Source organism: Bufo gargarizans, chromosome 2, assembly GCF_014858855.1.
Source record: "Bufo gargarizans isolate SCDJY-AF-19 chromosome 2, ASM1485885v1, whole genome shotgun sequence".
NCBI lineage: Eukaryota > Metazoa > Chordata > Amphibia > Anura > Bufonidae > Bufo > Bufo gargarizans.
Genome location: NC_058081.1, coordinates 457545054 through 457561014, shown reverse-complemented (window position 1 = coordinate 457561014; position 15961 = coordinate 457545054). Strand labels below are relative to the sequence as shown.

The 15961-nt window shown below is 45.5% G+C and overlaps 1 protein-coding gene across 1 annotated transcript in view; it reads left to right on the top strand.

The window, feature by feature from the left end:
• The window catches only part of LOC122926031 (protocadherin alpha-7-like), a 159264-nt gene that overhangs the window by 79704 nt on the left and 63599 nt on the right, over window positions 1-15961 (top strand). Inside the window, exon 4 of the mRNA XM_044277422.1 lies at window positions 11068-11126. Coding sequence (XP_044133357.1) covers window positions 11068-11126 — 59 coding nt within the window. The remainder of the gene's footprint in view (window positions 1-11067; window positions 11127-15961) is intronic.

The following is a 15961-nucleotide window of genomic DNA, read 5'->3' as shown; positions in this document are numbered from 1 at the left end:
AGTCCATTGGCATATATTTAGGCCTAGCACACAGGCAGAGCAGAGAGGTCCCGTAACAGACAATCTGGCTTCATGTCAGCAGAGAATCAGTCTGCATGTCATAGCAGAGAATGAGGCTTCACGTCACCCACCACTGCAACAGTCCATTGGCATATATTTAGGCCTAGCACACAGGCAGAGCAGAGAGGTCCCGTAACAGACAATCTGGCTTCATGACAGCAGAGAATCAGTCTGCATGTCATAGCAGAGAATGAGGCTTCACGTCACCCACCACTGCAACAGTCCATTGGCATATATTTAGGCCTAGCACACAGGCAGAGCAGAGAGGTCCCGTAACAGACAATCTGGCTTCATGTCAGCAGAGAATCAGTCTGCATGTCATAGCAGAGAATGAGGCTTCACGTCACCCACCACTGCAACAGTCCATTGGCATATATTTAGGCCTAGCACACAGGCAGAGCAGAGAGGTCCCGTAACAGACGATCTGGCTTCATGTCAGCAGAGAATCAGTCTGCATGTCATAGCAGAGAATCAGGCTTCACGTCAGCCACCACTGCAACAGTCCATGGTCATAAATTTAGGCCCAGCACCCAGGCAGAGGAGAGAGGTCCCGTAACAGACAATCTGGCTTCATGTCAGCAGAGAATTAGTCTGCATGTCATAGCAGAGAATCAGGCTTCATGTCAGCCACCACTGCAACAGTCCATTGGCATATATTTAGGCCTAGCACACAGGCAGAGGAGAGGTTCATTCAACTTTGGGTAGCATCGCAATATAATGGTAAAATGAAAATAAAAATAGGATTGAATGAGGAAGTGCCCTGGAGTCCAATAATATATGGTTATGGGGAGGTAGTTAATGTCTAATCTGGACAAGGGACGGACAGGTCCTGTGGGATCCATGCCTGGTTCATTTTTATGAACGTCAGCTTGTCCACATTGGCTGTAGACAGGCGGCTGCGTTTGTCTGTAATGACGCCCCCTGCCGTGCTGAATACACGTTCAGACAAAACGCTGGCTGCCGGGCAGGCCAGCACCTCCAAGGCATAAAAGGCTAGCTCTGGCCACGTGGACAATTTAGAGACCCAGAAGTTGAATGGGGCCGAACCATCAGTCAGTACGTGGAGGGGTGTGCACACGTACTGTTCCACCATGTTAGTGAAATGTTGCCTCCTGCTAACACGTTGCGTATCAGGTGGTGGTGCAGTTAGCTGTGGCGTGTTGACAAAAGTTTTCCACATCTCTGCCATGCTAACCCTGCCCTCAGAGGAGCTGGCCGTGACACAGCTGCCTTGGCGACCTCTTGCTCCTCCTCTGCCTTGGCCTTGGGCTTCCACTTGTTCCCCTGTGACATTTGGGAATGCTCTCAGTAGCGCGTCTACCAACGTGCGCTTGTACTCGCGCATCTTCCTATCACGCTCCAGTGCAGGAAGTAAGGTGGGCACATTGTCTTTGTAGCGTGGATCCAGCAGGGTGGCAACCCAGTAGTCCGCACAGGTTAAAATGTGGGCAACTCTGCTGTCGTTGCGCAGGCACTGCAGCATGTAGTCGCTCATGTGTGCCAGGCTGCCCAGGGGTAAGGACAAGCTGTCCTCTGTGGGAGGCGTATCGTCATCGTCCTGCCTTTCCCCCCAGCCACGCACCAGTGATGGACCCGAGCTGCGTTGGGTGCCACCCCGCTGTGACCATGCTTCATCCTCATCCTCCTCCACCTCCTCCTCATCCTCGTCCTCCTCGTCCTCCAGTAGTGGGCCCTGGCTGGCCACATTTGTACCTGGCCTCTGCTGTTGCAAAAAACCTCCCTCTGAGTCACTTCGAAGAGACTGGCCTGAAAGTGCTAAAAATGACCCCTCTTCCTCATCCTCCTCCTCCTCCTCCTGGGCCACCTCCTGTTCCATCATCGCCCTAAGTGTTTTCTCAAGGAGACATAGAAGTGGTATTGTAACGCTGATAACGGTGTCATCGCCACTGGCCATGTTGGTGGAGTACTCGAAACAGCGCAACAGGGCACACAGGTCTCGCATGGAGGCCCAGTCATTGGTGGTGAAGTGGTGCTGTTCTGTAGTGCGACTGACCCGTGCGTGCTGCAGCTGAAACTCCACTATGGCCTGCTGCTGCTCGCACAGTCTGTCCAGCATGTGCAAGGTGGAGTTCCACCTGGTGGGCACGTCGCATATGAGGCGGTGAGCGGGAAGGCCGAAGTTACGCTGTAGCGCAGACAGGCGAGCAGCGGCAGGATGTGAACGCCGGAAGCGCGAACAGACGGCCCGCACTTTATGCAGCAGCTCTGACATGTCGGGGTAGTTGTGAATGAACTTCTGCACCACCAAATTCAGCACATGCGCCAAGCAAGGGATGTGCGTCAAATTGGCTAGTCCCAGAGCTGCAACGAGATTTCGCCCATTATCACACACCACCAGGCCGGGCTTGAGGCTCACCGGCAGCAACCACTCGTCGGTCTGTTGTTCAATACCCCGCCACAACTCCTGTGCGGTGTGGGGCCTGTCCCCCAAACATATGAGTTTCAGAATGGCCTGCTGACGTTTACCCCGGGCTGTGCTGAAGTTGGTGGTGAAGGTGTGTGGCTGACTGGATGAGCAGGTGGAAGAAGAGGAGGAGGAAGCCGAGAAGGAGGAGGTGGCAACAGGAGGCAAAGAATGTTGCCCTGCGATCCTTGGCGGCGGCAGGACGTGCGCCAAACAGCTCTCCGCCTGGGGCCCAGCTGCCACTACATTTACCCAGTGTGCAGTTAGGGAGATATAGCGTCCCTGGCCGTGCTTACTGGTCCACGTATCTGTGGTTAGGTGGACCTTGCTACAGATGGCGTTGCGCAGTGCACACTTGATTTTATGGGATACTTGGTTGTGCAGGGAAGGCACGGCTCTCTTGGAGAAGTAGTGCCGGCTGGGAACAACATACTGTGGGACAGCAAGCGACATGAGCTGTTTGAAGCTGTCTGTGTCCACCAGCCTAAATGACAGCATTTCATAGGCCAGTAGTTTAGAAATGCTGGCATTCAGGGCCAGGGATCGAGGGTGGCTAGGTGGGAATTTACGCTTTCTATCAAATGTTTGTGAGATGGAGAGCTGAACGCTGGCGTGTGACATGGTTGAGACGCTTGGTGACGGAGGTGGTGGTGGTGGTGTTGGTGGTACATCCCCTGTTTGCTGGGCGGCAGGTGCCAACGTTCCTCCAGAGGCGGAGGAAGAGGCCGAGGCGGCAGCAGCAGAATAGGCCGAGGCGGCAGCAGCAGAAGAGGTAGCAGGGGGAGCCTGAGTGACTTCCTTGGTTTTAAGGTGTTTACTCCACTGCAGTTCATGCTTTGCATGCAGGTGCCTGGTCATGCAGGTTGTGCTCAGGTTCAGAACGTTAATGCCTCGCTTCAGGCTCTGATGGCACAGCGTGCAAACCACTCGGGTCTTGTCGTCAGCACATTGTTTGAAGAAGTGCCATGCCAGGGAACTCCTTGAAGCTGCCTTTGGGGTGCTCGGTCCCAGATGGCGGCGGTCAGTAGCAGGCGGAGTCTCTTGGCGGCGGGTGTTCTGCTTTTGCCCACTGCTCCCTCTTTTGCTACGCTGTTGGCTCGGTCTCACCACTGCCTCTTCCTCCGAACTGTGAAAGTCAGTGGCACGACCTTCATTCCATGTGGGGTCTAGGACCTCATCGTCCCCTGCATCGTCTTCCACCCAGTCTTGATCCCTGACCTCCTGTTCAGTCTGCACACTGCAGAAAGACGCAGCAGTTGGCACCTGTGTTTCGTCATCATCAGAGACATGCTGAGGTGGTATTCCCATGTCCTCATCATCAGGAAACATAAGTGGTTGTGCGTCAGTGCATTCTATGTCTTTCACCGCTGGGGAAGGGCTAGGTGGATGCCCTTGGGAAACCCTGCCAGCGGAGTCTTCAAACAGCATAAGAGACTGCTGCATAACTTGAGGCTGAGACAGTTTCCCTGGTATGCATGGGGGTGATGTGACAGACTGATGGGGTTGGTTTTCAGGCGCCATCTGTGCGCTTTCTGCAGAAGACTGGGTGGGAGATAATGTGAACGTGCTGGATCCACTGTCGGCCACCCAATTGACTAATGCCTGTACCTGCTCAGGCCTTACCATCCTTAGAACGGCATTGGGCCCCACCATATATCGCTGTAAATTCTGGCGGCTACTGGGACCTGAGGTAGTTGGTACACTAGGACGTGTGGATGTGGCAGAACGGCCACGTCCTCTCCCAGCACCAGAGGGTCCACTAACACCACCACGACCATGTCCACGTCCGCGTCCCTTACTAGATGTTTTTCTCATTGTTATGGTTCACCACAACAACAAATATATTATTTGGCCCAATGTATTGTATTCAAATTCAGCGGGATATAAATTTGAGGCCTAGTATTTAGGCGCTGGGTGACCGGTATGGATTTAGTGACAGAATTAGACTTGGAAATGCACAGAAGCGGTGTGTGAAGTTATTCTGAATGACCCTATGTGCACCTTCAATATTATATACCCTTTTAGGGATAGATTTCAAATAGCTCTGATATAGCAGAAACCACTAAATTATGAAATTGCTAAATTGGGAATTGTACTTCAACCCAGAACAAAAAATGTGCTTTGACGGACACTAAATATCTTGCCCAGCAACAACAGTACAGCGGTGGGTAACGAGAGATTTAGAGGGATTTAAATTTGAGGCCTAGTATTTAGGCGCTGGGTCACCGGTATGGATTTAGTGACAGAATTAGACTTGGAAATGCACAGAAGCGTGTGTGTGAAGTTATTCTGAATGACCCTATGTGCACCTTCAATATTATATACCCTTTTAGGGATAGATTTCAAATAGCTCTGATATAGCAGAAACCACTAAATTATGAAATTGCTAAATTGGGAATTGTACTTCAACCCAGAACAAAAAATGTGCTTTGACGGACACTAAATATCTTGCCCAGCAACAACAGTACAGCGGTGGGTAACGAGAGATTTAGAGGGATTTAAATTTGAGGCCTAGTATTTAGGCGCTGGGTCACCGGTATGGATTTAGTGACAGAATTAGACTTGGAAATGCACAGAAGCGTGTGTGTGAAGTTATTCTGAATGACCCTATGTGCACCTTCAATATTATATACCCTTTTAGGGATAGATTTCAAATAGCTCTGATATAGCAGAAACCACTAAATTATGAAATTGCTAAATTGGGAATTGTACTTCAACCCAGAACAAAAAATGTGCTTTGACGGACACTAAATATCTTGCCCAGCAACAACAGTACAGCGGTGGGTAACGAGAGATTTAGAGGGATTTAAATTTGAGGCCTAGTATTTAGGCGCTGGGTCACCGGTATGGATTTAGTGACAGAATTAGACTTGGAAATGCACAGTAAGCGGTGTGTGTGAAGTTATTCTGAATGACCCTATGTGCACCTTCAATATTATATACCCTTTTAGGGATAGATTTCAAATAGCTCTGATATAGCAGAAACCACTAAATTATGAAATTGCTAAATTGGGAATTGTACTTCAACCCAGAACAAAAAATGTGCTTTGACGGACACTAAATATCTTGCCCAGCAACAACAGTACAGCGGTGGGTAACGAGAGATTTAGAGGGATTAAATTTGAGGCCTAGTATTTAGGCGCTGGGTCACCGGTATGGATTTAGTGACAGAATTAGACTTGGAAATGCACAGAAGCGTGTGTGTGAAGTTATTCTGAATGACCCTATGTGCACCTTCAATATTATATACCCTTTTAGGGATAGATTTCAAATAGCTCTGATATAGCAGAAACCACTAAATTATGAAATTGCTAAATTGGGAATTGTACTTCAACCCAGAACAAAAAATGTGCTTTGACGGACACTAAATATCTTGCCCAGCAACAACAGTACAGCGGGGTAACGAGAGATTTAGAGGGATTTAAATTTGAGGCCTAGTATTTAGGCGCTGGGTCACAGGTATGGATTTAGTGACAGAATTAGACTTGGAAATACACAGTAGCGGTGTGTGTGAAGTTATTCTGAATGACCCTATGTGCACCTTCAATATTATATACCCTTTTAGGGATAGATTTCAAATAGCTCTGATATAGCAGAAACCACTAAATTATGAAATTGCTAAATTGGGAATTGTACTTCAACCCAGAACAAAAAATGTGCTTTGACGGACACTAAATATCTTGCCCAGCAACAACAGTACACCGGTGGGTAACGAGAGATTTAGAGGGAATTAAATTTGAGGCCTAGTATTTAGGCGCTGGGTCACCGGTATGGATTTAGTGACAGAATTAGACTTGGAAATACACAGTAGCGGGTGTGTGTGAAGTTATTCTGAATGACCCTATGTGCACCTTCAATATTATATACCCTTTTAGGGATAGATTTCAAATAGCTCTGATATAGCAGAAACCACTAAATTATGAAATTGCTAAATTGGGAATTGTACTTCAACCCAGAACAAAAAATGTGCTTTGACGGACACTAAATATCTTGCCCAGCAACAACAGTACAGCGGTGGGTAACGAGAGATTTAGAGGGAATTAAATTTGAGGCCTAGTATTTAGGCGCTGGGTCACCGGTATGGATTTAGTGACAGAATTAGACTTGGAAATGCACAGAAGCGTGTGTGTGAAGTTATTCTGAATGACCCTATGTGCACCTTCAATATTATATACCCTTTTTGGGATAGATTTCAAATAGCTCTGATATAGCAGGAACCACTAAATTATGAAATTGCTAAATTGGGAATTGTACTTCAACCCAGAACAAAAAATGTGCTTTGACGGGACACTAAATAACTTTCCCAGCTACAACAGGACAACGGTAACGAGAGATTTAGAGGGATTTAAATTTGAGGCCTAGTATTTAGGCGCTGGGTGACAGGTATGGGTTTAGTGACAGAATTAGACTTGGAAATACACAGTAGCGGGTGTGTGTGAAGTTATTCTGAATGACCCTATGTGCACCTTCAATATTATATACCCTTTTAGGGATAGATTTCAAATAGCTCTGATATAGCAGAAACCACTAAATTATGAAATTGCTAAATTGGGAATTGTACTTCAACCCAGAACAAAAAATGTGCTTTGACGGACACTAAATATCTTGCCCAGCAACAACAGTACACCGGTGGGTAACGAGAGATTTAGAGGGAATTAAATTTGAGGCCTAGTATTTAGGCGCTGGGTCACCGGTATGGATTTAGTGACAGAATTAGACTTGGAAATACACAGTAGCGGGTGTGTGTGAAGTTATTCTGAATGACCCTATGTGCACCTTCAATATTATATACCCTTTTAGGGATAGATTTCAAATAGCTCTGATATAGCAGAAACCACTAAATTATGAAATTGCTAAATTGGGAATTGTACTTCAACCCAGAACAAAAAATGTGCTTTGACGGACACTAAATATCTTGCCCAGCAACAACAGTACAGCGGTGGGTAACGAGAGATTTAGAGGGAATTAAATTTGAGGCCTAGTATTTAGGCGCTGGGTCACCGGTATGGATTTAGTGACAGAATTAGACTTGGAAATGCACAGAAGCGTGTGTGTGAAGTTATTCTGAATGACCCTATGTGCACCTTCAATATTATATACCCTTTTTGGGATAGATTTCAAATAGCTCTGATATAGCAGGAACCACTAAATTATGAAATTGCTAAATTGGGAATTGTACTTCAACCCAGAACAAAAAATGTGCTTTGACGGGCACTAAATAACTTTCCCAGCTACAACAGGACAACGGTAACGAGAGATTTAGAGGGATTTAAATTTGAGGCCTAGTATTTAGGCGCTGGGTGACAGGTATGGGTTTAGTGACAGAATTAGACTTGGAAATACACAGTAGCGGGTGTGTGTGAAGTTATTCTGAATGACCCTATGTGCACCTTCAATATTATATACCCTTTTAGGGATAGATTTCAAATAGCTCTGATATAGCAGAAACCACTAAATTATGAAATTGCTAAATTGGGAATTGTACTTCAACCCAGAACAAAAAATGTGCTTTGACGGACACTAAATATCTTGCCCAGCAACAACAGTACAGCGGTGGGTAACGAGAGATTTAGAGGGAATTAAATTTGAGGCCTAGTATTTAGGCGCTGGGTCACCGGTATGGATTTAGTGACAGAATTAGACTTGGAAATACACAGTAGCGGGTGTGTGTGAAGTTATTCTGAATGACCCTATGTGCACCTTCAATATTATATACCCTTTTTGGGATAGATTTCAAATAGCTCTGATATAGCAGGAACCACTAAATTATGAAATTGCTAAATTGGGAATTGTACTTCAACCCAGAACAAAAAATGTGCTTTGACGGGCACTAAATAACTTTCCCAGCTACAACAGGACAACGGTAACGAGAGATTTAGAGGGATTTAAATTTGAGGCCTAGTATTTAGGCGCTGGGTGACAGGTATGGGTTTAGTGACAGAATTAGACTTGGAAATACACAGTAGCGGGTGTGTGTGAAGTTATTCTGAATGACCCTATGTGCACCTTCAATATTATATACCCTTTTTGGGATAGATTTCAAATAGCTCTGATATAGCAGAAACCACTAAATTATGAAATTGCTAAATTGGGAATTGTACTTCAACCCAGAACAAAAAATGTGCTTTGACGGACACTAAATATCTTGCCCAGCAACAACAGTACAGCGGTGGGTAACGAGAGATTTAGAGGGAATTAAATTTGAGGCCTAGTATTTAGGCGCTGGGTCACCGGTATGGATTTAGTGACAGAATTAGACTTGGAAATACACAGTAGCGGGTGTGTGTGAAGTTACTCTGAATGACCCTATGTGCACCTTCAATATTATATACCCTTTTTGGGATAGATTTCAAAGAGCTCTGATATAGCAGGAACCACTAAATTATGAAATTGCTAAATTGGGAATTGTATTTCAACCCAGAACAAGAAATGTGCTTGAACGGACACTAAATAACTCGCCCAGCTACAGCACTAGGGACAGATTTAGCTGGATATAAATTTGAGGCCTAGTATTTAGGCGCTGGGTGACCGGTATGGATTTAGTGACAGAATTAGACTGGGATATGGCCAAAAAATGAACAGACTATTGCTGGTTAAATGCACTTGGTGTGACAGCTTCACCCTGATGTAGGCTTTAGCCAAAAAACAACCACACCATTGAGGGTTAAATGCACTTGGTGACAGGCGCAGCTTGCCCCTGATTTTGTATATGGCCAAAAAATGAACAGACTATTGCTGGTTAAATGCACTTGGTGTGACAGCTTCACCCTGATGTAGGCTTTAGCCAAAAAACAACCACACCATTGAGGGTTAAATGCACTTGGTGACAGGCGCAGCTTGCCCCTGATTTTGTATATGGCCAAAAAATGAACAGACTATTGCTGGTTAAATGCACTTGGTGTGACAGCTTCACCCTGATGTAGGCTTTAGCCAAAAAACAACCACACCATTGAGGGTTAAATGCACTTGGTGACAGGCGCAGCTTGCCCCTGATTTTGTATATGGCCAAAAAATGAACAGACTATTGCTGGTTAAATGCACTTGGTGTGACAGCTTCACCCTGATGTAGGCTTTAGCCAAAAAACAACCACACCATTGAGGGTTAAATGCACTTGGTCGCAGCTTGTGCTGGCGCACCACAAGACACAAAATGGCCGCCGATCACCCCAGAAAAATGAGACTGACAAACGGTCTGTGCAGCCTAAAAACAGTGAGCAATTGAGGATCAGCAGCTCAATGATCCACAGCTGCAGATCGATCAGTTAATCAAGTCCTTTGGAGGAGTTAATCTGCCTAATCTCGCCCTACTGTCGCAGCCGCAACCTCTCCCTACGCTAATCAGAGCAGAGTGACGGGCGGCGCTATGTGACTCCAGCTTAAATAGAGGCTGGGTCACATGGTGCTCTGGCCAATCACAGCCATGCCAATAGTAGGCATGGCTGTGATGGCCTCTTGGGGCAAGTAGTATGACGCTTGTTGATTGGCTGCTTTGCAGCCTTTCAAAAAGCGCCAAGAAAGCGTCACAAAAGCGCGAAGAAAGCGACGAACACCGAACCCGAACCCGGACTTTTACGAAAATGTCCGGGTTTGGGTCCGTGTCACGGACACCCCAAAATTCGGTACGAACCCGAACTATACAGTTCGAGTTCGCTCATCCCTACTCAAGATATCACAAGCCAAGAGGAAAGGTAAGGAATGACACAATATACACTTCACTATATGGTTAGTATTAGCCAAATTAGGTTATTTGCTCCTGTAAGAGGCAAAAAGTGACTACAGTATGTTGTATAAGTTGCTTTAGCCAATTTATTAAAAATGATCATCAAGCACTCCGAAGATTAAAATAAAGACTTTATTTAAGAATCCATTAAAAGCACTGTGTGCACAACTCTCAAAAACAACATACACATTTTGAAGCTTTGAAGGTTCCTAGTCATAGCATGAAGCAAACACGCCAGACATAACACGAACCTGCTTTGTTAAATGTAATTGTTTCTATTTCCAAAAGTATTAGTTAAATGCACTGTTACATTGTACTGAAATTAATTATTTAAGAGCAAATAAAAGGTTATTTGTTGGAAATGTTTTATTACAGATGTTGGCAACAGTGGTGCAGAAAAACTCCAGGTTTCTCAAATAAGAAATATATTTTCTTATTTATTTTACATTTCACATTCTAGTGTTTTGCCTAAAAGATACTTCCAATTTTTGCAGATGACACCCAAAATATATTGGGCCCTGTTTCCCAAAATGGCTTAATTTCAATTTTCCACTTTATTTTTTTGGCAACATCTAATCATGATTTTAATTATGGTTAGGTTCCGCATATCATGCACTTTATTTTAATTGATCCAATGAATATTTGGAATTGTTGGCAATATAGTCCAACATTTTATTTTATCCTTTAAAATTAAATTTTTTTCATGATTCAAAGTCTGTAGAATAATACTCTCCAAATGTAAAAATAAAATAAAAATTGGGCAAACACAGTGCAAATGTTTGATCCTTTATGTTGACAATGATTGCATACATTGAAGAATTTCTAACTGGAACTAAACATTTGTTCTTATTTGCTTCTTCAGCCAAAACATCCTAACCCAGACTGGCGTTACTCTGCATCACTAAAAGCTGCAATGCAGGGGTGAGTACATTTTCATTTTATATTTTAATACGTATTACACAAAATTAAACCGACACAACCATAGAAAAAATTCTAGTGTTTATGTTCCTATGGTCTCATTTTTTATAAATGTGTTATCTTTATGCTTCCTGGCCATAAAATATAGTGTATACACCATTAGGAAAAAAATAAAAATATAGGTATACCAATAGAAAAAAAAAGCCACTTTAAATATGATTGATTTAATTTGGATGATGAGTTAAGGTTCATTCATGTGACAAAGCCACAAGCACTGACCCTATAGTGTGGCACAAGGAGTACACAGGGTTTCCATTTAACAGACCTGTAGGCACTCCATGTGTCACCTTATTCTCCCTGAGAGGAGCTTCTTCAAGGGTAGAATAAACATTTAATATTACATCCTTGTAAATATGGTGTTGCTGTTAGTCAGACTGCATTAAGAATAAGCTATCTGTAATAAAGTGGTGGAATACACCTATAATGGGTTAAGGAATATAGTAGGTATAGTAATAGGTAGTATTTAGTGTTGATCGAGCACCAAAGTGCTGGAGTGATCGAGTAGAACACCTCGGAATGATCGGGTGCTCTACTGAGCACCCAAACACAATGGGAGTCATTGAGAGAACCCAAGTTTTAAACCAGGCACCCACTTGCTCTGAAGAGGGGAGGGTGTCTAGAGGGGAGGGTGTCTGGTACACATGAAAAGGTCAGAAATTAATGGATACACCACTGAACTGGTTTGGGAACAGCATGGGGAGGATGTCTGGATGCATCTTAGACTCCCAGGTCGCTGCTGGGAACCATGTTGCCCGAGTAGTACGCCACTTTTACAGACTGACAATAATACGCACAAAAACCAAGCTAAAATCGATTTTAGAGGAAAAATTGTTATGAAACATTCTTTTATGTATATATACTTGTATATAAAGTGCAAGCGCTGCCAAATATTACAAGGAAGAGGCACTGCGATACAACCTGTATATCACATAAAGGAGGGCCTCATTCACACTGTGGTACAATTGTTCAGGTAGTGGGACTCCTACACTCATAAAGCCGATGCACTAAGTGAAAGGGCTGCCAAAAATTGCAAGGAGCCAGCACATAAATGCACCCTTTATTACACATAAAGGGGGGCATCATACACACCCTTGAAAAATGATGATTGATAGCTTGCTAGTGACCCTCAAAAACATTAGGAGAAAGGGCATGCTGGTGACCCTCTAAAACATTAGGGGCGAGGGCCTGCTGCTGATCTGACCATTTAAAACATTAGTGGTGAGGGTCTGCTGCTGAGCTGACCATCCAATAAGCATGTTGATATGATGGAGGAGGAGGACGACGAGAAAAGGAAGATTGAACCATGTACCCTTTTTTGTGGTGGAAGGGTTGCATGGGAATACAGTGTTCAATACACCATAAAAGCCACATTTAAATGCATTTATGTTCAGCTGCTTTTCTCTGTTGTAGTATAGAAGTTAGGGGCAATTCAGACCTTGTTCATTTTGATAAGAGTCAACCTGTCAGCATTTTTAGTTGACAGTCGGATGCGCTTATCAGTTATTATGCCCTAGCAGCACTAAATACCCACTCTGACAAAACACTGGTGGCAAGGCAGGCCAGCACTTCCAAGGCATAGAGTGCCAGTTCGTGCCATGTGTCCAGCTTGGACGCCCAATAGTTGTAAGGAACAGAGGAATCATTGAGGATGCTGACACGGTCTGCTACATACTCCTTCACCATCTTCCAAAACATTTCTCTCCTTGTGACACTAGGCCGCGCATCAGGGTGAGGGTGCTAGCGGGGTGTCATGAAACTGTCCCAGGCCTTGGAGAGTGTTGTCCTGCCTCTGTTGGAACTGCTGTGTGTTTCCCTCGTTTTGTCTCCTTGGTTGCACAAGGAACTATGTACTCTGCTGCCAGCGTTGTCAGCTGGAAATGTTTGGAGCAATTTTTCCACAAGCACCTTCTGGTATTGAAGAATTTTGCTAGTCCTCTCCACCACAGCAATGAGAGATGAGAAGTTTTCTTTGTAGCAGGGGCCGAGAAGGGTGAACAACCAGTAATCGGTGCTGGCCAAAATGTGCATAACGCGAGGGTCACGGTAAAGGTAGCATAACATAAAGTTAGCCATGTGTGCCAGAGTCCCAACAAACAAGACTTTGCTGTCCTCATAAGGAGAATGACTCTCAATCTCCTCATCCTCTTCCTCCTCTTTGGCCCATTCACGCTGAACAGATGGAATAAACCTGCTGTGGGTACTACCCTTTCATCATCCAATTTGCGCTAAGAAGATGAACGGAGGGTGGTCTGGCTATCACCCTGTGTACTGTTTTCCTCCATTTCCACCTCTTCCACATGCAAAGTATCCTCCTTAATTGTGGGCAGCGAGCGTTTCAGTAGACATAGAAGTGGGATGGTTATGCTGATAATAGTGGCATAGCCGCTCTCCATCTGTGTTGATTCCTCAAAGTTGTGTAAAACATCACAGATGTCAGACATCCATGCCCACTCGTCACTTGTGAAGAGCGGAAGCTGACGGGAAAGATGATGACTATGTTGCAGCTAGTATTCTACTACTTCCCTCTGCTGCTCATAAAGCCTAGACAACATGTGGAATGTGGAGTTCCAGCGCGTGCTCACATCGCATGAGTGAGCTAGCAATTGCAAGCGCTAGCAATTGCAAGCGCAGTGAGCTAGCAATTGCAAGCGCTGCTCCAGCGTTGCAAGACAGGCGGCAGCTGTAGATGACTTTTGTAAATGTGCACACCTGAGGCCCACCATCACCAGTAGCTCATGCAAATTGAGGAAGGTTTTGAGAAACCGCTAAATCACTTAGTTGAACACTTGGGCTAGGCATGGCATGTGTGTTAGCTTGCGGAGCTTCAAAGTCGCCAACAAGTTACAGTCATTATCAGACACAACCATGCCTGGTTCTAGGTTGAGTAGCGAGAGTCACAGATCAATCTGGTGCTTTATAAACTTCCGCAGATCTGCGTCTTTTTGTTGTTTGTCACCTAAACATATTAGTTTCAGCACAAGGTGGTGGCAGAAATCCTGATGAAAGTAGGGCCCGCAATACTTGCCGTCGGTAGCACCTGTGCCATCCCAGGGTACGACTTGCTCCCGGCCTCCACAACGTTCACCCAGTGTGCCATCAGGGAAATGTATCATCCCTTGCCACAAGCACTCAATGTGTCAGTTGTTAAGTGGACCTTGCCAATAACGGCGTTGGTCAGAGCACGGGTGATGTTATGAGACACATGCTGGTGTAAGGCAGGGATGGTACACCAGGAAAAATAGTGACGGCTGGGGACTGAGTAACGAGGGACCGCCGCCGCCATCAGACTGCGGAAAGCCTCAGTGTCCACAAGCCTAAAAGGCAAGCTTTCCAGGGCCAGCAATTTGGAAAGGTGCGCATTTAGTGCTATGGCCTGTGAGTGGGTGGCTGGGTATTTGCACTTTCATTCTAAGGCTTGGGCTATGGACATCTCTACATTGCACTAGGACACAGAAGGGGATTTACTAGCTGATGGTGCTTGCGAAGGTACAGGTGCAGGGCGGGAGGCATCTGGGCCTACGTCTTGGATAGAGGATTGGCCAGCACGTAACACAGGGGAAGAGGAGGCAGTGGTGTGACCTGCAGGCACTAATTGTCGACCCATGCGTTCGGCCCACCTATTAGGGTGCTTTGATACCATGTGGCAGATCATGCCAGTGGTGGTGAGGTTGGTAGTGTTCACACCTTTGCTCATTTTGGTACAGCACAGGTTGCAAATGACAATTATTTTATCGTCCGCAGTCCTCAAAAAAGCGCCATACTGCAGAACACCTATCCCTTGGAAAGGGAGATTGCCACTAGGGCCTGTTTGGTGTGGCCCACCTTCTCCCTTTTGCCACCCACTGCCTCTTCCAGTCTGCAGATCCCTTTCAGTGCTGTGGATCCCTCCCCCTCTGTACTGCTGTCCTCGCTCGGCTTTCCACCTTCCCAGGTTGGGTTAGTGATTTCATCGTCCACCACCTCCTCTTCCACTTCCTCACACTGGTCATCCTGCTGACTTGTTGATCTAACAAAAACCTCACTTATTGACAACTGTCTCTCATCCTCATCATCAATCTCTTGAGGCACTAATTGTGGTTACATAGAAACATAGAATGTGTCGGCAGATGAGAACCATTTGGCCCATCTAGTCTGCCCAATATACTAAATATTATGGATAGCCCCTGGCCCTATCTTATATGAAGGATGGCCTTATGCCTATCCCATGCATAGTTGACTTATTGGCAACTGTGGTTGACTTATTGGCAACTGTGTCTCATCCTCATCATCCACCTCGTGAAACACTAATTGCCGTTCCCAACCATCATCTTTTTCTGACTGCGGATGCTCAAGAGTTTGGGAATCAGTGCACAAAATCTCCTCATGTGCCTCTTCAAGCATGCTTGGCAAGAGGGCCAACTCAAGGAATGGTGATGAAAAGAGCGTGTGTGGGATCACTTTTTTGTCAAGACTCTCCATGGTGAGAGGAAGGAGGATCATGGTGAGGATTCTGTTGACCAGACTCTTGGCTACTGAGACTGGACTTTGTGGAAGGTGCTTAACCGACTGGAAGCATTACCTGCTGAAATCCAACCGACCACCTGCGCCGCCTTGCAAACTGGGACATAAAGCTAGATATCGTGGATGAGTGTGTTTCTTGAGCTCTGGCAGCAGACACAGTTTCACCGCTCCCAGGGCACCATCAGCAGCATGGCCACTTCCCCATCTTGCCCGCACTTAATGCTTGTCTTCTGCATATTAAATGGTATATACTGTATGCTTACAAGTATGTCACATGT